The sequence below is a fragment of the Medicago truncatula genome, chromosome 1, assembly GCF_003473485.1.
Source record: "Medicago truncatula cultivar Jemalong A17 chromosome 1, MtrunA17r5.0-ANR, whole genome shotgun sequence".
Lineage (NCBI taxonomy): Eukaryota > Viridiplantae > Streptophyta > Magnoliopsida > Fabales > Fabaceae > Medicago > Medicago truncatula.
The window spans coordinates 43381446-43406528 of NC_053042.1; the positions used below are offsets into that span (position 1 = coordinate 43381446).

The 25083-nt window shown below is 33.2% G+C and overlaps 4 protein-coding genes across 5 annotated transcripts; 2 read left to right on the forward strand and 2 right to left on the reverse strand.

Annotated features, from left to right (window-relative positions):
• Positions 1–391: 391 nt before the first annotated feature.
• On the reverse strand, positions 392–6927 carry LOC11417465 (magnesium/proton exchanger). 2 transcript variants are annotated; one of them, XM_003591467.4, is made up of 9 exons: positions 6776–6927; positions 5694–6166; positions 4571–4746; positions 3961–4079; positions 3712–3863; positions 3452–3576; positions 2199–2415; positions 1958–2087; positions 392–1040 (listed from the first exon to the last, which is right to left on the reverse strand). In XM_003591467.4, the coding sequence occupies exons 2-9, from the start codon at positions 6067–6069 to the stop codon at positions 743–745; spliced, it is 1593 nt and encodes a 530-aa protein (XP_003591515.1). In that variant the 5' UTR covers positions 6070–6166; positions 6776–6927; the 3' UTR covers positions 392–742. The 2 variants fall into 2 exon arrangements, with proteins under 2 accessions (XP_003591515.1, XP_024639527.1); XM_024783759.2 differs by lacking the exon at positions 6776–6927 and adding an exon at positions 6285–6421.
• Positions 6928–12451: 5524 nt separating this feature from the next.
• On the reverse strand, positions 12452–14069 carry LOC11412472 (60S ribosomal protein L22-2). The gene is made up of 2 exons (XM_003591469.4): positions 13791–14069; positions 12452–12810 (listed from the first exon to the last, which is right to left on the reverse strand). The coding sequence occupies exons 1-2, from the start codon at positions 14003–14005 to the stop codon at positions 12666–12668; spliced, it is 360 nt and encodes a 119-aa protein (XP_003591517.1). The 5' UTR covers positions 14006–14069; the 3' UTR covers positions 12452–12665.
• A 635-nt stretch (positions 14070–14704) lies between these two features.
• On the forward strand, positions 14705–17423 carry LOC11415968 (outer envelope pore protein 16-4, chloroplastic). The gene is made up of 6 exons (XM_003591470.4): positions 14705–14899; positions 14971–15022; positions 15127–15158; positions 15284–15317; positions 15409–15476; positions 17041–17423. Exons 1-6 carry the CDS (start codon positions 14828–14830, stop codon positions 17170–17172), a joined length of 390 nt encoding a protein of 129 aa, XP_003591518.1. The 5' UTR covers positions 14705–14827; the 3' UTR covers positions 17173–17423.
• An 833-nt stretch (positions 17424–18256) lies between these two features.
• On the forward strand, positions 18257–25049 carry LOC11422042 (caffeoylshikimate esterase). The gene is made up of 7 exons (XM_003591472.4): positions 18257–18574; positions 18678–18771; positions 18879–18911; positions 23745–23891; positions 24012–24280; positions 24377–24475; positions 24562–25049. The coding sequence occupies exons 1-7, from the start codon at positions 18548–18550 to the stop codon at positions 24865–24867; spliced, it is 975 nt and encodes a 324-aa protein (XP_003591520.1). The 5' UTR covers positions 18257–18547; the 3' UTR covers positions 24868–25049.
• The last annotated feature ends 34 nt before the right edge of the window (positions 25050–25083 follow it).

A 25083-nucleotide genomic window follows, 5' to 3' on the forward strand; every position in this document is an offset into this window, starting at 1 on the left:
AAATTTGAAAAATGGATGAGGTTACTATAGTATCTATTTTTTTAATAATGTCATGATGAGTTTCTCAAATTCTCATCGGGTAAGAATTTGTGCATCATACTATGTTATGGCCTAATTAAAGCTCCATAATCAAACGAGAAGCATCTTTCAAGTATGATAACAAGCTCCTTATTGTTCCCTTGTTGAATGAATACACTTCGTTGTGATTCAATCTATACCTGCTAGACTTCATCCTGTTTCAAGGATTTATGTGTAATTGCTAGACTTCCCCATTTTATGACAATGATTATGTTTTTTTTTTTTTTTGGTACAGAATTATGATTTATTTATGAACAATAAGGAATGATGAACTTTTTTCTCAGATAGTAAACCGATGCTTTGTATGCTACCATTTGAGCGAAAAACAAGTACTTCCATAAAAAAATTGTCAAGTCTATAACCAGCAACAATGAAATCAAGACTGAACTCACCTGAAAGCCAGCCATAAACAATAGTGTCCAAAGTCCCTCTCTAAGGAGAAGCTTTAATACAAAATCGTTTTAAGAGTAATTCTTAAACAAGAAAAACTACTACAAAAAATATATGGGTGTGAGGGGTATTTTAAAAGCCTTAGAAGAGGTATGACAGTACATGAGGGAAGAAGGCCGAGGGGACCCGGGAACCATATACTGTACATAATGCAACAATGGAAAAGGGTCTGTATAGTACAACTTAAGTGACTAAATATGTTTCTCATACAATTCTAAATGAATCCGGAAACCTTAAGTGAAGATAGTACAACAAAAATAATCCACAGCAGCATGAAAAACGCACAGGTAATCCATGCCCAAAGCCTTGGTCCTCCAAGCTCTGCACCGAAAACTATACGCCTAGCAACCAAAACTGAGATACATCCAACAGAAGTGGCAAAGAAAACAATCAATGAAAAGCTAAGTCCCCCTGCATTTTGGATTCGGAGAGGTTGTCTATATGCTATGAAGTTGTACAAAGTATCTATAAGCCAAGGAACACCAATGCCAACATATATATTCACTGAGTTGCTGCAAAAATAATAAATAAAAAATAAAGTTAATTTGAGCTTATCAACTCTATAAAGCTTGTTCGTAGAACAGGGATTTGGCAGGACAATAAAAAAACCTAAATACAGAACTCATATATATGGGTATAAAATGAATGGGTCAAAGCTTCCAACTAAATATGGAAATTTGATTCTAAAATCCTAGGAAATAACTTTTCTGGGTATTTAGAATTCATTATTGACATTTTTATGGTGACCTGAGATCTTAGTATTATTCAGTATTCCACATACACATTGAATGATCCCTAATTGTCATGAATGTAGGTATTTAATTTTTTCTAAATCGCGAAGTTTTACATGATGGAAATTTGCGTCACTATGTATGTACTCACTGATCTCAATACATTTCACTAACAAAAATCAGGTCCAAGTAGTGCTTTTGCCTTTTAATTAAATTTCATTTTGGCAAATAAAAAAATACATGACAAGTTCATCTGTGTCATAATTCTCAAGAATTAGAGGACAACTTTGTGAAAAAAAAAATTATGTGCCACTGACATTTTAATATTCACTATTATGACATCATAACATAAATTCATACATACTTTGCTTACATCAGTAAACTTCCATAAGCAAACTCCGTAATAGTTATATTTAGGACCGTAGAATTTGATAAAATCGATCAAATTTTATTTTAAATTAGTCTGAGATGTTAGAAACAGGTAATCAAGTCCATAAGGGGTAGAACCGCTAGAAGTTATAACTTCCTTTCAGAAACTTCAGGGTAAACTAAAAAATACAAAAAACTCAAAAGCAGCACTCCATGAATTTCGTTAATTACTAATATCTTTCAAAAAACGATTTAAGCAAATTCATGATGTAATGATGACATGTGATTATATCCAAAAGCAAGAGTGATAAGTTTATTGAGATGAAGACCTGCAAGTGATGTTTGCAATTGCAGAATCTGCTGTTTTTTGACGTTTAGCAGCAATCTTGCTCGCCACTAAATCAGGCCACGAGGTTCCACTGGCTAGTGCTGTAAATGCTATGACGTAAGCATTTATTCCTGTTACAGAGGTAAAAAAGGAGGAAATAAGTAATTAACACGGAAATTTTGAATCTATAATGAACTGTAAAGAAGTGGACTACTAGAATATCATTGAGTGAGAAGGAAAACCTGTGACACAACTTATAAGATCCGTTATCTTGGTCACAATATAAGCTATCCCACTGATGAAAAGTAGAGAGCAAATGAAAGATATCCATCCATGAGCAATATGGCATGGGGGAACAAAAGCAAACATAAATCTCCATGGTAAAAGCAACAGCTGCCAGAAAATCCGAGCTGTGCGGATATAGATATTGTTCATTTTTTTAGATTCTTGGCTCTCCACCTGTTGAAAAGAATTACACAACAGTCATCAGAAACTGACGATATAATGTTAGAATTCTCCTACTTACGTAAATTTATTAGTGAACTAATGTTCATAAACAAATGCATCTCTCTACTAAAGACATGCATATTAGTAAAAAGATTAATGCATTGTTTTAATCGTCTTTCACATTATAAATTTATAATTCAAATCAATTTGTAGTTATCCATTCATAAACTAATGCATCTCTTTATTATCAAAGGGATGCAACGTCAATAAATTGCTCAATCATCCTAACCGGCTCCAATCTTTTCATTGTGTTTTTACAATGAATAACTCCTAATATTATGCATTTCATCAAGGAACATTCTATCTGAGTCCTAAATTCAACAATAAGGGCAAAGTTTTAATCAACATCTCAAACTTATAACTAAGTAGAGTAGTAATATGGATTTTCCTTAATAAATTTAGCTTGATTAGTTAAGAATTTCAAATTTACAACTTCCTCTTCGTAATTTATTCGTGTGGAATCATCATCACTAAACTGATTCAGTGAAGTTGGAAAAATTGTTAACCCTGAGCTACTTTATAAGAAAATATGGCTTCTCTGAAATTTAACTGGTACTAACAAAGAATCAGGGGCTAATATCCAATTGATCCTGTTAACTCCACGAGGCCATTCATCTCCTTTGATTTGCAATAATATTCAAATTTCCAATTTACTTTCTAGTGAATTTTATTGATAACAAACAATCACATAATTCATTTATAAAATTAAGAAGTGAATAATGTACGTAACAGTATCATCATAAGAGGCCTGCCTATATGCAAGTCTTGATATCCACAAAACTACCTGGTTAACTAAAAACTATTGTAAGTAACTGTATTACAGCAATGTTAATAAATCTTTGATAAGACCTTGCTTTAAATAGTTCTACGATAATTTGGGATTTTGAAGGGCAGAGCCCAACACTCCCAATTGTGGTTGTTATTATTCTTGGATCTATGATATCAGCATTTAGTCTTAAAAGCACACTAACACTATAAAATAAAGTACCGTCAATGCATCCACAAATTGTTGTTTCCAAATTGTAAGCAAACATGTATCCTCCAGCCTCGTTTCTATAACTTTGTCAGAATTTTCTGCATCATCTATTTGAGGTACTCTTACATACGACATGTCTGCAAATTAGAAACATTGTAACTCTTAAGATTGTTCTTACATTTCAGAATGTTTCTCATGCAAGCAAATTGTTTCAGGAGAAGAAAACATTGAAACTAAAGCCAAATTTCACTACATTAAGGTGGAACAGCTACCTCTGGGGTTTTCTGAATGAATGGAAAAAATATCAACAGTGTCCCCGTTTTCTTCATTAAAATGATTTATTTCAGAGCACTCCACTCGCTCATGGGACTTCTGTTTAGGAGTCTCTTCTGGCACCCAATCCTCTGGCCTCTCATCTCTTGCACTTCAAATATAAAATGAGGTGTCAGAATAGAAAGGTCAAAATTTGAGAGGGTCATGAAATTTTAATTCCAAAACATGAAACAAACTGAACCACATACATAGGTAGAGAAATATAGGGCCAACGTTTGTCTTGAGCATAAGCATGAATCAACAGTAATCCATACTGAAGTACTGTCAACAAGGCCTCCCACAGAGTTATCACGTTTGGAGTCCATACCTACATTAAACTTCATGATCAATATTCCGCATAAAAAGGACAATCAAGAATTAAACAACAATAAAACTGATGATACAGTTATACAAGATCATCACTTATATGTTAATTTTTAAATACTTCTAATGGTTTTTAAACTTGTCAAACCTAAGTATGAGTAACAAAGTTATAATTGTCCTAACTTGCACATTGGGATACAAGCTTGTGTTGGATATTCATCATCAGCTTAGGAGATGTAAATGTAATAATACACATTAGTCATGGAAATGTAAAACCATATCTAACATCCCTTAAAGTGAGAGGTAGTTTCAGAAGTTTTATTACTCTATCTTTCCCTAAATTTTGCAATACTGTTTGTAAGGAGAGAAGACGTCTTGTGAGAAATGAAGGATCAAATTAAAGTTCTTACACATGCATAAACGAGTTAATAAAATAAAGAAGGGAGAAAACAGTTCAATTTATGATGTTTAATCAAATGAATGTTGAAGTACTACCTCCAAAATTATGTATAACCAAATATAAGCCCAAAATGACCAAAATAGCTCTACTATCCATACTCCTAGATCTGCAATCTTTTTCAACTCTCCTGCTTTTGGAATTACCACACAAACAGCGTGGATGGGGAAGAGATCAAACGCAGCAGAACCAACGAGTGTTCCAGGTCCCAAACCTAAATATTAAGCACAGTTATAGAGAGTTATAGGCATAATAGTGATCAGCAGTCTAAAGCCCGTCAAAATATAAAAAGCAATTGCAGATCAGAATAAAACAATACACATACTGCAGCTTCAAATACTATTCAAAAGGAAGGAAGTCATCGCAGCACTCAACTCACTCATTAAACAACTCTTTGAACTTTCCAGCATTGACATATACAAAAATAAAAATAAAAAATCATGCACGTAAATCTCACTTTTTCCTTCCAATTAAATTTTAGAGAATAAATGTCATTTTATTGCAATATTCTTTTTAAAACCTTTGTACCTTTAAAATCTCCCTTTCTATATTGCAAATTATAAACAAATGATTTTGCTGTCCAACATAAGCTTAAAGATCAAGTAACTTGAACTATATGGACGAATTTATGCATGCCAATATGTGTTTTCTTTCAAATTGTGAGGTAGCAAGATTCAACAATTTTAAACAGTTTAAGGATGCCAACTAACAAATTCTTTAGGTATGTTAATCATAAGTGGAGTTGGAAAGTTCTTAAAAGAGGTTACAACCATAAGTAAACAAGTAAAACAATGAGAAATCAAGTAATTAGTCTATTAATAGAGTACTTCAAAATACACCAAAAAAGTATAGTTTCTTCCATCATTATTCTATATGTTGCCTACCCCAACTGACCAAATAAATATAAATCTTTCAGTAAAAGGTGTGCGCAAAGTGGAAAGACATATTAACATGACAAATAGTGACAATAATTACGAACAACAAAAGACTTTTTTTCCACTAAGCAGAGTTAGTTAAATGAACAACGCTATCATATCATATTGTAAAAGTCACTACTCACTGGCATAAATTCGATAAATTTCAAGTACGCCAATACCCAAAATCAATGAACATATCAAGTATCCATCCTAAGATAGAGTTCAAAAGTTTTGAAACACAAACCTCCAGCATACAGGTCCCCTAGATTCCGTATAGCATCAATAGTAGCTAATGAAATCTGAGGAAAGCTAGTTCCAAACGCCAACAAACTAATATCTGCAATTGTATAATTCCAAACTTTCTCATGTCTAATAGTCTCAGCTTTAGTAACAGGATCTATCACCACAACCTCCCTTGAATGCTTGACCACATTTTCCATAGATTGAAAGAATCGGGATGTTATAGCCGATAATCCAATAAAACAATAAGCAAGACCAAGAAAATACAACAATATCCTAACACTATTTCCAAGATTAGTTTCTCCACTAAATATCAAATAGCTTTCACATTTCTCATCATGAGCCAGAAAACTGGATAAGTACCCAATCATTTTATACATTTTTCTTTGCTAAATCCAAGTAGCAAAAGGGTCTCAATCAGTCCAAAATTTCAGATCAGTTATGTGTGATCATCACCAAAGAAAACATTCACATCACCTGATATATAAGCATAGGTCAGTATTAGAATACAAATTGATCAAAATATTACATATTCATATATACAATAATACAACAATAGATACTTGCTTAAAAAAAAAAACATATAGATAAATACCTTTTGAAAACTAATATTTTAAGTGACAAAATATCTTGGATTAAACACAATTAAGTTGAGTCAGTACCAGTTGAAGTAGATTAAAAAAAAAAATTGCACTGACTGTGTAAAACCTATTTGCACATGAATCCAAGCAAATCATGTTGTTAAGAGTCCCACATCGGATAGGTGACGGCCATTTATAAATGGGGACAATCCTCACTTTACAAGTTGGTTTTGTGGGGTTGTGTGGCCCAACCACCATTTCTAAGACATGTCAATTAGATATTTGCACTTGCATACAAATTGCATCATGGAGTGATTTAATTGGATACATGAGTAAAAAAAATGCACGTCATTGCATAGAAATAAATAATTGAAGTAGTATAATGAGAAGTTGATTTTTTTTTCAATGATTGAGAAAATTGAGGGGGAAGGGATTGAAAATGAATGATGGAATTGAATTGATAGGATAGAGAAAGAGAGGGAAAACAATTGGATCGGAGACTTACCGGCGAAGATAGAATTCGCCGCAGATATTGCCGGTGGCAATGACGATGTTTGTTGTTCGGTGAAAAAGCAGGGGAGTATTTATAGAACATTAGAACGTGTTTGCATTTGCATGGTGCCCAGTTTCTGTCTCTTGTTCCGTGTCAAATATAATTTCCAATATTTTTTTTTATAAATGGAAATTTATTTTTACTCTTTTTCTTGAAATTTTGTAGATCAAACATTACGATTGATTGAGTTATGTTGATCCATAATTGATATAAGAGATATAACATTTATGTTGCTCATTTGACTGTTAATCAATAAAATAAAAATTCATAAAAGAAAAAAACTACATTAATAGTATAAGTATTTGATATTAACATAAAAAAAAATCATGTCGGATAAGGGTGTTCAAATTCAATCCGATTCAAATTAAAATAGTAAATTAATTTAAAAAAAGTTTAAAGTTGACACGCCTAAATCATTATCTAACGAGGTTCTGAATAAGCTAAGTAACGAGTGGTTCATGGACCATAATTAAAGATTTTGAACAAGTAACTCTTATCTTCGCACGAATATTTCCCTGACAAAAGTTATGGCAGAGAGACATAACCTAAACTCTTGGTGTGAACTCTTTGGATTTTCACATGGTGAATGTTCGACCACCCTACAATCCCATATAGTCTAAACTACAAATCCTCGTCATGATTTCAAACTAAAACTCCATAACCTGCTTTCCCTAAGTTAGTGTGAACACTATCATCGACGTTAAGCATTGTCGTATCTAGAATGCCTCTTTTCCAACACACTTACCAAACCATCTTAAAAACCAGAAAATGTGTGAAGATTGTTGCTATAAATGAATAGTTCTTAAGATGAGTTCCTTCAAGTATAAATTTGTTACGCAAAATTCAAATATTTCACATGATCAACGGGGTTAGAATGCCAATAACAACCACCATGTCCACTAAGCTTCTTGTTAAATTGTCCAAGTTGTTGTTAATATAATTAGACGCCGTATCAGGGTAGTTGTATCATATCCAAATGCCAACCACACGAGTGCAGCAAAAAAGACAATGCATCCTAGCCTCGTCCTCATTACGTAAAGGGTAGGTGACTAATGTATTAACTCCTCTAGGAGTCAAGGTGGCCATAGTAGGAATGTATGCATGACAAGCTTGCCAGAGAAAAAATTGCACATCATACAAGAGAACATAGTGAGGCAAAACGTTGAGATTGATCCAACAATCTCAATTTCATCTCGAAAACCAACTTATTAGAGAATGAATGACAACTAACAATGGATTTTGACTCTGATCTAGGTAATAAGTTTAACTTAAGTAATCAAGCTAGAGATAGATCATTATTAGGTTATGACATAGGGATTAACGTTCTATTAAAACCTCCAACGATTTCGAATTCACTTAAGAGATTAAGGGGTTGTTACTTGCGGGGAGAATTCTAGGTCAAGAGATTGGGTAGAGTTACTTTGTTAATCTGTCGTGAAACTAGATAATCATTGCTTGAATTAGGAGTGCAAATTACCATATGAGAACTTCGGAGGATTCGAAGGTCTTAACCATACTTCTCTCTAATATTTTTAAAACCAACTTTTATTGTTTTATTTGCGTTTACGTTACAAAAACCAATCCAACTGCCTAGGGCAACAATTGAATTTAATACATCCTTTCGATAATGAAATTGCTGAGTAAAAGTTAACAATGGTCCTCGTGATACGATCTTATTTATTACTTCAATAATTTTGGTTCACTTGCCAAATCTCTATCACCTAGTACTGAAAACCCAGGTTAACAATGGTTCACTCGCCCATACTTAGTATTGATGAAGGCGAAGCTTTCGGCTTGCTTTATGCTCTCGGAGCAGCTATACATTAACAATGTTACTTTGGGTTAGATTCTAAATGAGTCGTTTATAGCTATCATAGTAATAGAAGAGATGCATATGATTTTGGTGCTATTATTAGAGAACACATAGATACATTCTCGTCTATTTTTACAATCTTGAATGTTGAGTTTGTTATGGGATAAATCAATGAGATTGTGCATAGTCTTGCTAAAACAACTACATCTTTAGTTAGTTTCTGCTTATTCATTGAAATGTCTAATTGTATCTAAAACATTATTTTGAATGAAATGAGATGGTTGCTTGTAAAAAAAATGATTCTCATGGTGTAACAACAATAAATAAAGTTTTGCAAACAATACAATTTTCAATACAATAAATACACATATTTTTATAAAAAAATTTAAAATCTTAAAAAATGTTCTAAAGACACTTGTTACATTTCTCAATTAAATATCGTTCACCGTGTAATTTGAGGGGAAAAAATATCATACCATCCGTGTCCTACAGCTCGAATCATGGATCACGTGATGAGTAAAAAATCAGTGACCATGGACAACTGGAATGGGAATGACGTATAAAAAACCTTTCTCCGTAACCAGACAGCGATGGTCCTATTGAAGGTTAAAATAATTTCACTATTTTAAATTGGAAAATGCTAAAGCGCCCCTTGTTAAAAAAATTCAAAGAAAGAAAATTTATTTTTAAATTTGTGTATACACATTAAAACTTTAACATGACCCTTTAACGTAACCTTTCTTTTAACAAACTTTTTTTTGGGTGTAAACCGGAAATCCTCTGCGCGCAACTGCGGAGATTAATCCGTCGAACATTGTGAGACCTAAATAGGCGGCAGACTCCCCCTAAGAGTTTTGACACTGCTGCATGCTCAAGACTGGATTCGAACCCATAACCTTTCTTTTAACAAATTGATCTGGGGATGAAAACATTTTTCTTTTTAAATTATGGGCATAAAACATTAAATTAATGCGAGGAATGGATTAACTAATAAAGAAAATTAAACCACAAGTGGTTATATAAATAAGTTATTGTTATTTAGTTAGTAAAAATTAGTTATTAATTCGCTTCTCTTTGAATATTTAGCTCTCCATTTTAATTTATTGTTATTTTAAAGTTGTTAAAGTTCGTATAATGTGTCAAATTTCAAATTCTAGTTATGGGTGATATTTGTTCTAGCAATTTCGACATTTTTATCAATTAAGATAGGACTTTGGACAATATCAAATTATTTTTATTCAAAGATAACATTACATCATCGTAGAATTAATTAAATTATCAACAAGAAATAATTATTTGTGAAAAAAAAAGCAAGAAATAATTAAATACCCCTATAAAACAAGAAATAATTAAATAAGACAACGTAATCTATTCTAGACACGTTTGGCGATGTCATTAGTTTGCCAACAGCCAATAACACAACACAAAAAGGAAGTTTCAATTCTAATAAACAAAAGAAGGAAGTTTCAAGCATTGTATTTTTGGCCATCCCCTATTTCACATCAAGTGAAGAGAGGAACCTCCCAAAGATGGAAATGTAAATAGAAACAAACTTCTACAGCTTGATAATTTGTCAAGATAGTGAAAGAGATAAAATCAAGATTCGTTTCTACAAATCTCACCCATGATATATCGGTTTAACTTTTTTTTTTTTTGGGGAATATTGGTTTAACTTTGTAATGTTTTTAGTTGAATATTTAAATGCTACTAACAAATAGTAACAATCATCTCCCTATGAAATTCCCTAGATACCATTTCTATCACAACATGACAACCACTACATATCCTCAAGTTCTTTACGTTTACGATCCATATTGTGGTGCTAGGGCTTGTCCTAAGGAAACAATATGCAAGTGCTAGTTTTTTCACTATGATGAGATAATGCAAACTCCTTTTCTTCTTCATCCAGATCAAGTAATACCTCATTTGAATGAAGCATTCTTGAAGTGGATGTATTTATACAGAAGGATTCTACGTTGGGGTGGAAAAGATGAAGACTTGGGTGTGTGCGTGATATAGCCTTTGTTAAAGCTTTGCATTGGTGCCAATGCTAGCAAAACATGACTACTTCAAATTTTGTCACTCTGATCATTTGTTAGAACCAAGTTGAATGGATTCTCAATCTTTTGATATTTTGATGAAGGGTTGATTAACATGAAATTATTTAGATAAGAGAAAGATAGGAATAAAATCACCAAAGTAGATAATTGAAATGTAACGAATCTATTTCAGAACCAACATATTAGATCACATGTTAATGCATATGACGAATAAGACACCAAAGAATCAAATAGAAATACTGTGTCAAATAAAAATAATCAAATAGAAATAATGTTGTAGGAAATGTGGGAAATGGATTAGCTACATTTATTACTTGGTGACTTTAGTGTATTTACGAGATATATGAATAATTAAAATAAAAACAATATTATTTCACAAGCAAAGGGAGACGTGGAAATCACAAAAACACGCGCGTCAGACTTTCAAAACAAATGAGGAAATTCTCAGTAAAATTTTAGTTGACTTTGGCAGAAAAACAGGTCAACAGCGAATGAAATTGTTTTGCTTTGCTTTGCTTTGTGATGATACCTTTTACTATATCTAGCAATTTTTTTAAAATAAATTATTTAGATGAGAAAGAATGATAAGTTAAAATAGAGATAAAGACCAGGTCATCAAAATTCAAAAGCTGGCAATCTTGATTAAAGAATAGCATCATATGTCCGCTGTAATAAGCCTTGGCTTATGTCACTATAAGCAACCTTACAGAGACAGGGTCGTTGGATGATGAAGTTCAATTGCATGAACCCTGCACTTTCTAAACCATAATTTTTGCGCCCTACTCTCCAGCATCTCTGCACCAATTTCCCCTTACCATCAAACTCGTGCAGGCGAACCACCATGCACCATCCATATGCAATTAAATTCCTAATTTACCCAACACCGTCCATGTGCAATTTAATTGTACTATAATTCCAAATTTGCCAAGCAATACAAAACAAAGAAGAAGCAAAATAATTATGATACGGATTCTCTAAATTCAAATGAGAAAATGCAAGCAACATGAGTAGGGGTGGACATGGTTCGATTCGGATGATAACTGAACCAAACCAAACTGAATTGTTTGCTAAAATAACTGAACTGAACCGAACTGTTTAACTGAACCGAATTGTTTCAAATCGACCTGTTCTGAATTGAACTGTTATTATTTGTACAGTCGTAAACAAAATAAACAAAATAGAATTTTAGTTACCAAATAGAACTGTTTCAATTCAATTTCAGAATTGTTAGTAAATAGTTCAGTTTTTTTTTTGTTCAGTTCAACAGTTCAGTTCAGTATTTTACCCACCATAACCATGAGCTCTACATGTAAATTGTGCTTGATTCCACGCTGCTAGCGAGTTCCTTGATTGGAACAAGCTCCAAAGATATTATGTTTTGGAACTTAAAGTATGAGAACCAAAAAAAAAAGATGCAACTATTGACTCTCCATATTTGACTTGATGAATGTTCGAGGAACAAGCGTTGATTTTAGGATGAAGATAAAGGCTCTGAATTTGGCTATATGGATTTTTTCACTTGTGATATGTTACTTGCTCCCTCCATCAAAGGGCCTCGTAGCCTGGCTGTGTAGGTCAAATTGAAGGAAGACGCAAAGGATCAATTTTTTTTAAAAAAATTCCTCTTCACAAATGCCCCTTAAATTTTCCTAAACATAACTATCATCCAAATGGGCAGTAATTTCCTGCTCTGGGAACTCGAATTTGGAATAAGAAAATCTTGATAAACATCTACCAACTAAAAGGTGCAGAACATAAATTTAACCATGCCAGCATATAAATAACTGAATCTGAATTATGACAAAGTCTCCAATAATAACTATAAAACTTGGTAGGGAAATAATTGGTTCCAAAGTAAACACAAAATTTTAAACAACCAGTAACAAGTTGACAAAAAACATAGATAAACGAGACTCCACAGCAACTACACCACCTAATGGAGAATGCCTCAAGACAGAGAACAAGATCTTTAGTCTTCCTCTTCACCCTCATTCTCAGCGATGTTGAAGTATCTCAACTCATAGATATTGCGGTCCTTGTTGGATGCAATAACACGAAGCCAATCCCTCACATTGTGCTTTTTCAAGTACTTCTTGGTCAAGTACTTCAAATACCTGGCAAAGGTAGTGATGATTAGGACAAATATAATCACATGAAGGCAATAGAAAAACCAAAGAAGAACTTGTATCCAAAGAAAACTGAGACATAAAGAAAAAGAAGAAAAAAAAATGATTCCAATTGATTGCATGCAGATTTGAACTGAAGAAACAGTTACAAAAAACAGCAAAATAGAGCAGGACAAGAATTCAGTTCAGTAACTGGACTGGAATCAAAATACCGTCAAATTCTATTAACATTAAGGAATACCAGCCAATAGTGGAAACCAGGAAATGCAGGAACATGACCATTTACACAAATCATACTCACTCAATAAAAAAAATGTCATGAGAATCTTAAGTTGGCACTAGGAATGCATGCAAACATCACAAGCAAAGACTGGTGATGGCATTTTCTTATATCCCTTTCACAACAAGCACAGTTTTAAAGAAACACAGTTGTATCCCTCACTTTAAAGAAACACAGTTATATCCTTCACGGTAGAAAAGTTAACAAAAGAAACACGTAGATATTGATTTGACATTGAAAAACGCAGTTTTAAAGAGTTGACTCCACACATATCCATTGCATATTTGGATTGACAGTCAAATTTCAGAATCACAGTGAGCCACCACAATTTTGCCAAAACCTACACTTTGGAGCTTACGCAAATTCACCACCCATCCAAACATACTTAAAATTCAAAGAGTCTAACGCAGTAATTTAACTACCAACATAAATATAAAAAAGAAACAGAAAAACATATTAAATTGCACATGATAATCATAATCAATAATACAATTATATAAAGTATATTTCATTCCAATACTATCTCAATATTCAATCGAATTCCCAATCAACATTTCAAAGCCACAAAATTACTCAAAAACATATGAACATTTCATCTACAGGATACTAGATCTACTCTACTCAAAGTAGAAATATTTGACCTAACACATCAATAACATTAAGCAACAAAGAAAGACGAAGAAATTACCTTTTAGAGAAATTGCTGTCGGAGGTAACGGTGATCTTGGACTTTTCACGAGTAACAGTAACGGAATCACCGAGAGCACCAGCTTTACCGCCAACTTTAATCCTCTCCTGAAGAAACTTCTCGAGGGAAGCGATATCCATAATCTTATCCTCAACTGGCTTCGCGCAATCGATCACGAAGCTTGTTCCCTTCTTCTTACCCTTCACTCCGCTCATTTTCGCGTTCAGACTTCACCCCCTTGTTCCTGATGATGCAAAACTAGGGTTTCCGTCATACAAAACCCCCGAGTTTATATTATATTATTCAATTCAATGTTTTTACTCTCTGGGCCTTTTCATAAGATATATTTGGGCTTTTCGTTTGGAGAGTTTTTAAATGCACCCTAACAACTTTTTAATCACCAAAATACCTCTTCAATATTTTACTTTTTCAATAATATTATGCTCGTTGAATTAAAGAAAATCAGAGATATGTATGGTCGAATGTGTGTCTCAACTAAGTCATGGATATTTTATTATATAGGCTCATAAATAAATAAATAATCAAACTAACGAGTTTTACAATACACAATTTTTTAAAGGAAAAAACCACCAATAAACAATTTTTAATGATTTTGTAAGTATAATTCAGATGGCACTTTAAAGTTACTTGATAAATTGAGTACTTAATAGATTAAGAATATGAATTCGAACTAACAATATTTTATTTCTCGACGCATGTCTTTAACTTTCAAAAAAACATTTACAATACATAATGTTTTTGTTCGTCAAGTAGTAGCTAAACACATAATGTTTTTGTAAGTACAATACATAATGTTTTTGATTTTTTTTTTTTTTAAGATGTATACGTGGAACGGTAGTTAAGGTTGAATTTTCTTGTTCCACTGTAGTGTTATTGGAGTTTTTTTTTAAGCAATTTTCCACTTAAAAATTCTGATTTTTTTGGGTCGAGGCCCAAAAAAAAAGGCTCAGTTATGTAGAATGCCCGCCCTTACCCATGGCACTAGCATTGCGCTGCCGTGTCGGTAGAAGGAGAATATGGAAGAAGACCAGAACGACGCCGTTCCATGCTCATCCCTCGCGGTTGAATCCATGCTTCGTGTCGGAACGGTAACACCGTTTATATTGTTAACTTCCTCATTCACCAAATCAAACACCGTTTTAAACTCTAATTTCTTCAGGCCGGTGCAATTTGGGGCTTGTGTACTGGTCCCTATGACGCAACTATACAAGGTAAATTCAATTTAATTATATAAAATTATTTTTTTCTAATTCATTGAAACGTGTTCTATTGAATTTTTAATTCTTAAGTCTTAACTATTGATTTCTATTTACAGGTCTTAGAGGCATTCCCCGAGCTTCTTTTGTGGTAAAAAGTTAATTTTTTTATTTTATTTCTTGTCTATTTTGGTAGTCTTTGAATTCAAATACTGATTGTAGGGTTTACTTTTTTTGTGAGGTAATGGTTTGATTTGGATTGGTTGTCAAGTACAGGCAAACTCTGTTCGTATTTATGGGACTCAATGTGGTAAGTAATTCAATTGTTGATATTTGATAAGATTATATTTGAGCTGTGCATTCATCATGTTTTGTAGAATTAATTTGATTTTGGGTTGTAGGACTTGTAGCCGGAGTTTTCAGCATTACTCGATGTGGGGTTAAGAAATACAGGGGGCGCAACGATTGGGTTAGTTTGTTTGTTTGTTTGTTTGTTACATCTGTTTTATTTATCTTTACTTTTCAATTTTCAATTAGTCTATGAATTAATAAGGTGCAATTCTATGAAATGTATTTTGTGATGATCCCATTGAATGTTACAACTTACGAGCATAAGCTCAATAGAACTCATCCCAAAATATTAGTTCATTAGATGGAACAGTCCTTAGGTTTTTAAGTTTCATTTTAGGTGATGAAGGGGATATAACATATATGTGCTATATGCAAGTGCAGTTAGTCATTCTTTTAACAATTCTGGATCAGTAATGACTAATGAAGCCTAGAACTGTTCCTTAACTCTGAAATGGAAATTTCTGTTAAAGATTCTTTGTTGCTCTTGCTTGGCCGACAAAGCCCTATAGGTTATAGGCACTTGGCAATCATGGATAATAAACTACAAGTTTGGTATCGCAGTGGATTTGCGGTAAATCACTGTGAGTCACCTTAATTTTTGAAAAGCTACACCCTGTAAAATCATGGTGGTTCGCCTTGATTCAGTTGAACCCACTGTGATACCAAACATGCAGAAAATCTGTTAATTGGACTTTGGACATCTTGGTCATGTTACATAACTTCTTATTTGTTAAGACAGGACTAGGTCAACTTACTAGTCCAGAATTGTTAAAGTATCACCTCAATAGTTAAGAATTGTTATGGATGATTCAACCTAATGTCAGTCGCCGATTTGAAAAGGGGAAAATACTGCCGCCAATGATCAACTTACTCGGGACACTTATTGGTATAAATATACATCTCTATTTTTTATATAAGATGTCACTGTTATAAATGCTAGCATTGAGCATCACGAACCTTTCTTTACATAAGATTATAAGAATACTGGGATATGTGTGGTGCAATAGATTTTACCTACCTAAGAGAGGACACGTTCTCAAAAGCTGAAAATGCCTGATTGCAGAAACATGGGGGCTCTCTACGGCATTATTTACAGTACTATTGTTGGAAAGAAAAACAATGTTTCTTGGCCATTGTGTGTAATGTCAATTTTTATTTGCTTGCTTGTCTTGTCATTAAGACTTATATTCTTGTATACATCCCCTGTAGGTAGAATGCAATTGCTTCTAATCATATTATTTTGCTTGCTCGTCTTGCCATAGTGTTGTGAGCCTGGTGACTACCTGGTTAATGAACACTATATAGCATCATTGTTCTTTCCCTCGGTCATTAGGAACTTGTTGATTCCAGTTTGGTGACTAGATTCTATTTGTCCGTTTGAAACAAATGATTTTCTTAATGGAAGATTCAAGTTAATATTGCACGTTTTTGTGATTATGCTGCAACACTATGTTGTAGTTTCGGGGCCAATTGGCTTTGATTCAGAAAGCACCATTTTTTATGGTACCTATCATGTTTGTTGGAATAATTGTGTGGGCTAAAGGAATGTATTTACATGGTTGCAAATGTAGGAATTTAATAACTGGGTAAAAAATACAACACTAGCACGGGTCATTGAGTTGCTAAAGTTAACTTTTTAAATTTCTTCTTTTCCTTTTTCGCTAAACTAATATCCCCAACAGGTTAATGGTTTGATTGGGGGAGCTGTAGCAGGTGCGACTGTTGCTGCTAGGACACGAAGTCGAATGCAGGTGTTTGGGATGGCTGGTTTGGTTTCTGTTTTCTGTGCTGTAGCTGAATATTCTAGAACATGAAGTGCATTTGTTAGAAACTGTGACAGAAGGATATCCGAGACTCATGTTTTTTGATAACACATCAACAAGCAAAATAGTTTGCCTTTTTTTGACAAAAGCAAAATAGTTTGCTATTTCACAGTTTTTAGCTATCATTTATTTCATTGGTTAGAACATGTATATTTATTTATTCTGTACCAAAAAAAAAAAGAACATGTATATTTATTTTGTATATATGTGTTTAGACATCAAAGTAATTTCAGTCTTCTTTATCGTTGTTGTTCAAATAAAAAAAAAATTCATCATACAGCACAAAATTGTTCTTTCCTTGTACTAATGAAGGTTTTTCACAGTTTGACAATTTTATTGAGCTTGTGATATTTATTACCATTGCTATTAAAGTGGTAATGGATTTCAACCAACTAGTCCATAATGCTTATAATATACTCCCTCCATCTCAAATTATAAGAAGAAGAAAAAAATCACACTTATTAAGAAAATTAAAACATAAGAATTTGGAGTATAGGTTTTTGTGTTTTCTTTGAAAAAAGTTTTATAGAAAGATGTAAAAACAATTTTCATTGGCTATTGGTTATGGAAAAAATGAAAGAGAGAGAACATTGAATGTAATTTGCATTTAATTTTATGAGAATAAACAAAAAAAATCTTGGAAAAGATAAAAGTTTGTCTTTTTTGCTTATATTTTGGGACAAAGAAAATGTGTTTTTTTTTTTTTTTTTATATTATTGGACGGAGGGAGTAAAATTATAAATAATTAGAGTTTTTCTTTGGGAAAATTCTCATGAAATTCACATCTCATCTCACACAATCGATATTTAAGATGATGTTTAAACAAAAACTATTTAAAATTTATTAAAGCATGTTTATATACTAGAATTTAGATGTACTTATAAAAGTAACTTATTGCCTCTATTTCTTTTCTTTTTTCCTAGAAAAGAGAAAAGGGTTAATAATAGGTTGGAAGAAGACGAAAATAATGGTGTGGGCGTTCATAATATCCAAAAAACAAATGGAGATAAGGAATGGGTTGTATTCAAAGAAAATTCCTACCTCATCCATATTCTATTCTTAGCATAAAGAAATGAAGTGGGAAATAAAACAGAAATGATGAAACAAGTAAAACACCATGACATGTCTTTCTCTTTGGCACAGAACTAGGACCCACCCTCCTTCCTTCCTTTGTCCCAACCCCCATCTCCTTTTCATATATTGATTTAATTCATCACGTAACGAGAAACTATAGAAACTAGAAAGCCCTTCTCATCTCATCAACCTTCATCACCACCACCATAATATCTTTCCATAATATCTATCTTTACACTACTCTTCTCATCACCAATTTGCATACTCACAAATAACATTCACCACCAAAGTCATGGATTTGAGATATGAATACCAAGAAGTATGTTTTTTCTTTCACGTTCAAAATTCTTCATATTTTGGGTAATATATAATATAGTTTGTTATATTCAATATGGAGATTAATATATTGTAGTTGATATCAGGGATATTGGAAGAACTCAAGGGGAATGCGACTCTTCACATGCAAGTGGTTGCCTATTTCTTCTTCTCCCAAGGCTCTTGTTTTCCTATGCCATGGTGATCATTTCTATCTCTTTTCCCTTTTTCACTCTTTCTCTATACATATCTCTTACTTGGTGTTGTGTAATATAATTATTTAACATAGTTCTGATTTCTTGTTGCAGGATATGGAATGGAATGCAGTGGATTCATGAAAGGTAACACATTCTCTTTCTGTTGTTAATTTTGCTTTCCACAAATTGTTACATGTATATGGTTCCACTAACTAGTTGCCTTGATGAATGATGAACAAAATCAACCTCTAAAATTATTTTAATAACGTTATCTTAGTAGTGTTTTTCATCTTAATTAATATCCCATTCTAGTTATGATTTTATTTACTTCACATAGAATGGTACATTGGTACATATATCAACGCAACATCACTTGAAATGAAATAGTTTTGTCGCCACTTTTTGTTAAACTTTTTCAAAACAAAACATGTGAAATGGAAAACTCTCATAATAAGTAGTTTAATTAGTTGGTTTCTCTTCGGATTGTTAATCACATCACATAATAATGTCATTGCCTTAGTTATACAAGTACTAGTTAGTTAAAGGTCGAATCAAACAATATGATGATCTCTATATATTAGCATTATAATTAATTTCAACCATAAGCTCTTTATCAATCAAACTCCTACGTCTAATTAACCTCCAAACAACCTTGTCCCTCGAGGTGAAAAAAAACATCACGATTTGGATTGACACAACAAGAAGACAAACATGTAAAAGATATAGGCTGCTAGATAGCAAGGTCGGTGGGTGAGTGTGTTCTGCCCATACCTTATTATCTCCTAGACTGCCTCTGCCACTATTGTGAGCCAAAAGCTACCTAAAAAGCATAATTTATCATATATCATTGGGGTTGGTAGGGTGGCCACATTACTATTCAATATTATCTATTTGTCGATGCCCTTGATTCACTCTTTTTCTGCCTATCTTTTCCTTTTTGATTACTCGTTACATTGCATAATTCACATGCTCTTGCCTCTAAGTTGGAAAGTCCATAATTGAAAATTATTCCAAACATTGTTGTTATTATATATCAAAATTAATTATATATGAATAGAAGACAGATAGTTAAAAAGCTACGCCACTAAATTTTTTGGATATGATATTGTTGTTGTGCATGACTCTTTAAACTCTATGACATAATTGATAAACAAAATTGATTTGACAAAATAAAAATATGTGAATTTAGTTAAACATCAATCAAATTACTACCTTGTGTCTCACAATAAAAGCTACACTAATGTTAATTATCATTCGAGTTTCCAAAAAAATATATTCTAATGCTAGAGACAAAACTTGCCCTCTACTCTATCTTTTTCCCGTTTGCCTGGTGAGGATTTGGATGACAATCATGATCCATTTTGAAATCATGAATATATACGTGGCACTCTCATTCTTATTTCTCCTTGTCGGTACAAATACAATGTACCTCAGTTTGCTCTCAACCTTATGCCACTCAAACATGATAATACTAGTCAAGAGAGAGAATATTATTAAATAATCTTTTTAAAATAGTTACTCCATCACTTAAGCATTTTAAAAGGAGTGATTATTTTATTAAAAAAAAGTTAAATATTTCAATTTTCAACGCCCTGATTATATAACTTTTCAAAAAAATTACCTTTTTATATACTAAAAATAGAATTTGAGTTTATAATTTTAATCTTATTATCTTAGTTCAGAAAAATAAAAATATTATTAATTAAAGTATATTTTCATATCATTTTGCTTAGATTTATCAGGTAATTTAATCATGAATTTTATCAAATAGTTCAAATTCAATGAATTAGTAACCAGAAAAAAAAAAAAAAAATCAATGAATTAGTATATCGGTTATAATGTTATAAGTTTATCTGTTATTAATTAGCTAACCTATTTTTGTTACCAAGCCTTAAACACTCAAAATAAACCAACTAAAAAACTTTAGGTAACAAGACCGCCGCAGCTAAGTCTCCTTCCAAATAAATACAAAGAGTTGACCTCTTTGAAGCAATGTTGAATAGTGACAGACCAAGCCTAAAGGTGGAGTAAGTTAAGGACCTCCTCCAAAAGAGGTTTGAGATAAGAGATGGTGGTCGAACGGTTTTGAGGACACCAGTTGCAACAAGAGTAGAATTTGTTTCAAAAATGATAGCGAGGTGAAGATGACAAGCAATATACATAGCAAGAACTAAGCTCCACATCTCAGCACCCCGGAGTTATTGCGGCCAAGATTGCAATAAAAAGACCGCCCTGAGTGTCTCTATGCAAACCGCCACAAAATAAGAGACACTCAAGGCGGTCTCTTAGCTTGTGGCGGTTTCCTTTTACTACATTAAATTTAAGGAACCCGCCACAAGCTTATTCCTTTTACAATGAGCTCTATCCATATTAAATTTAAGGGCATTTGTAGAAGGGGGCTCCCATTTGACATGAATAATGGAACCAACACTTTACATGTAAGCGGCGGGTTTAAAGCTATTCTCAACAACCATTTGCACTTGATTAGCTATATGGAGGAGCCAATTTTGCCATAGATTAAAGTACTGGTCAAATACCAGTTCGTTATGATCCTTGGATAAAGTATTGATAGAAACTCCAAATAAGGTCACCCAACTCCATGACATATTTCCAATATCTTCGTTGCTAAGGTTCCATTCAAGCCAAGGCATGAGACCTATGCTAAAGAATTTAGCTCAATAATCTAGTTTGATGATTAGAGATCAAAATTATATCGCCTCATCACAATCTCTTAAGACACGCACAATAGATTCAAGTCCTTCTTAGCAATGAAGACAACTATTGTCATCGGTCATATTGATTTTTTGTCTCTCCTCATTTGTCATAAGTCTTCCATGGGCTACTATCCAAAGAAAAGAACGGGTCTTGTTGGGACCTTTCCATTTTCAAACTAGCTTAAAGAAATGGGATTTATTTCTCTCAGTATTATTTTTATCCATGGAAAAACAGAATAAGCTGAGTTAAGAGAAAATTTACCTTCAGTAGAGTCACTCCGAATTGGAAAATTTTATTGCAACTCCGTTGATGGAGGTTTGATAGCAGAGATTGCAGTGCTGACATCTTTAGGCAACAATTGGTTAAAGATCTCCTAGTTCCACACAGGGAAATTCATCTAACCAATCGGAATATTATTAGCGAAATTGCTTGCAAAAGGAGCAGCAACATGAATCAATTTATCCTTCTAGAACCTGGTATCTTTCCCATTTTGAATGGACCAAGATAGATTAATTGTTGCATCTTCCCAAACATTACAAGTAATAGCTCATCAAATGTTTGAACATTTTTTCTTCATGCAAACATCAAGGAAAACATTAGGACCACAGACATATTTAACTTTCATCAGCCTAAACCAAAGCTTGTTTGGGTTAGTAACAAAATTCCAGGCTAGCTTTAAGTAGATTCCAACATCAAGGAAAGTATTTGACATCACTGCAACTATATAATGATAGTAAAATATATAGGTCAATTTATGTATGTTGTATAAGAGCGCATCCAACATTTCTGCATGTTATCTTTAAACTTGATTAAAAAAATCGGCGGTAGATCGTTTTCATAACCTTTCTTTTGATATTTTTGAGTTTGTGTAATATCATTTCTGCATGTGTGTAATATCATTTGTTCAAACTCGTTGGTAGAGTTCTTTAGTCGCAAACTAATGTAGTAACTTACAAATTGGCTTGAGCGGCTGCATATACAACTAATTCTAATACTTTTTTTAATTTCATTTCACATTGTTATAATGATTCAATCTATAAAGAAATGATGAGTTCGTTTGCATAAAAAAACATTTCACTAAAATTTTAAGGCCTCTTATCTTTAAATTTCAATGAAGAATCTCATCTCAAAATTCATATTATATTACACTGTTTGATAGGTTTATCAAAGTATGCAATACATGGGTGTGAACAACAGCGAAAAGAAAGAGAAGAGATATAAAAAATACCGAATAACAAAGGGTGTATAGAAAAACCAATACAAGAGTTAGAAGGAATGCTCCTTCAATAAGAGAGAAAAACCAATAATCTTCTTTTTTAACAGAAGAAACCAATAATCTACGTAACAGAAAAAACTGAAAAATGCTAACTAACTGAATAACCATATGTATCAAGTAAACCTACCTTGCTAATGTACTGCTGAAACTGAACTTGAATACTCTATCTAAATTTGGGTGATATGTATCAAGTAAATTTGGGTGATGGAAATTGGAAACACGTGTGTAGAATTGTAGATTGTTCGATATTTCAAACGCACAATCGAAGTAAACAGCAGAAGCTTGAATTTCCCTTGAAACTGAATTATTAATCCAAGAATCAATAGTGCTATCATTTCTGCCCCATGCAAGATGTTGAGGATCATCTTCAGATAGTTCGTCAATGGAGCCATCAACAAAATCTAACTTGTTGTGCCCAGTCAGAGCCAAGATCATGGCACGGCGCCAAGATCCATAACTGTCACCAGTGAGAGGGTTATAAACAAGAACCAATCAAGGATTGTCAGAACTGGCAACGAAGAAAGGGTTACATTATTAGTCATATCCCCGTTTTCATCCATGAGGATCGGAAAAAAAAAAAAAAAAAACGAAAGAAAGAAGAAAAGAAATGCAGCCGAAAGTTTGTTATTCTTCTGATACCATATCAAAGTATGCAACACATGATTGTGAACAACATGGAAAAGAAAGAGGAGGGATAAAAAAATACTGGATAGCAAAGAGTGGATTGCTTATTGTTAAAAATGATCACTAACTCAATACAAGAAGGAACACTCTTTAAATAGGAGAGCAAAACGAAAAACGGAAAAAATGCTAACTAACTGAATAACCAACTACAAGGTATCACAAATGAATAACTAATTCTAATAAGGTTTGTAATGGCTATTTTAGAAGGGGTAATAGAGTGATAATTTTACTTCACACATTCTTCCCAATTTTGATTTACTAGCTGTAGTGTCAAATTGTATTTATTTGCTTCATGCCTCTAGAAATTGGAGAAAAGCTAGCGTCTGCAGGATACGCTGTGTTCGGAATGGACTACGAGGGACATGGACACTCTGCTGGTGTTCGTTGTTACATAACCAAATTTGACAACGTTGTTAACGACTGTTCCAACTTTTACAAGTCAATTTGCGGTAATGACAAAATTTCTTGTTCTTGCCTTTATATTCAACAATATCATAAGTGTTGAAAACCCAATCCTTTAGGAACTTATTTATGTTGAGTTGAGTTGCTAACTTATTTGTGTATTTCAGAACTCCAAGAATACAGGGGAAAGGCCAAATTCTTATATGGAGAATCAATGGGGGGAGCTGTGGCCGTATTATTGCATAAAAAAGACCCTTCATTTTGGGATGGTGCTGTTTTCGTGGCACCAATGTGTAAGATATCAGAGAAGGTGAAGCCACATCGTGTTGCTGTTAGCATGTTGTCGGGATTGGAACATATTTTTCCCAAGTGGAAAATAGTTCCGACAAAGGATGTCATCGATTCAGCCTTCAAAGATCACACCAAACGGGAAATGGTGACGCTTATGTCTTTTTTTCCCCTATAGTTGATGTTTAATGTTTTTGTTCAGCCAGTTGATTATGTGTTTTTTTTTTAATGATGATGATTACAGATAAGGAAAAACAAGTTGATATATCAGGACAAGCCAAGGTTAAAAACAGCATTGGAACTGCTGAGAACTAGTTTGAGTGTTGAAACCAACTTACACCAGGTGAACTGCATAGACATGATTTTTTGTCTTATTTGTAATCCATCAAATTACCCTTTTTTGGGTCTCATAATGTGAATTTTGAGCAGGTGACGTTGCCTTTCTTAGTGTTACATGGAGAGGAAGATAAAGTGACAGACCCGGAAGTAAGCAAGGCATTATATGAGAGAGCTAGTAGTGTAGACAAGACCATAAAATTGTACCCTGGAATGTGGCATGGCTTAACAGCTGGGGAGCCTGATGAAAATATCGAACTTGTTTTCGGAGACATTATAAGTTGGCTGGATAAGCGAGCTATTGGCAAGGAACGTATTGAGTCATTTCTACCAATTCCAACTTACAAGAAAATTAATCTTGACGAGTTTCAAGGAGGCCGCGCTCGCGCGTCACTTTAGAATTATAAACCAAACCGGTTGTGTTCAGAACTATGGTATGTTACATATTCGAAGTTGTGCCATACCCTGACCAACTTCATTATTCCTCTCGGTACATAACATAGTTGGTTTCAAATTGTTTCAAAAACTAAAGCAAAGTTTTTAAGGCTTCAAAATCAAATGTTTCACTAAACTTACTTGGAGGCAGTAAATCTTCTAGTAGATAATGTCTGAGAT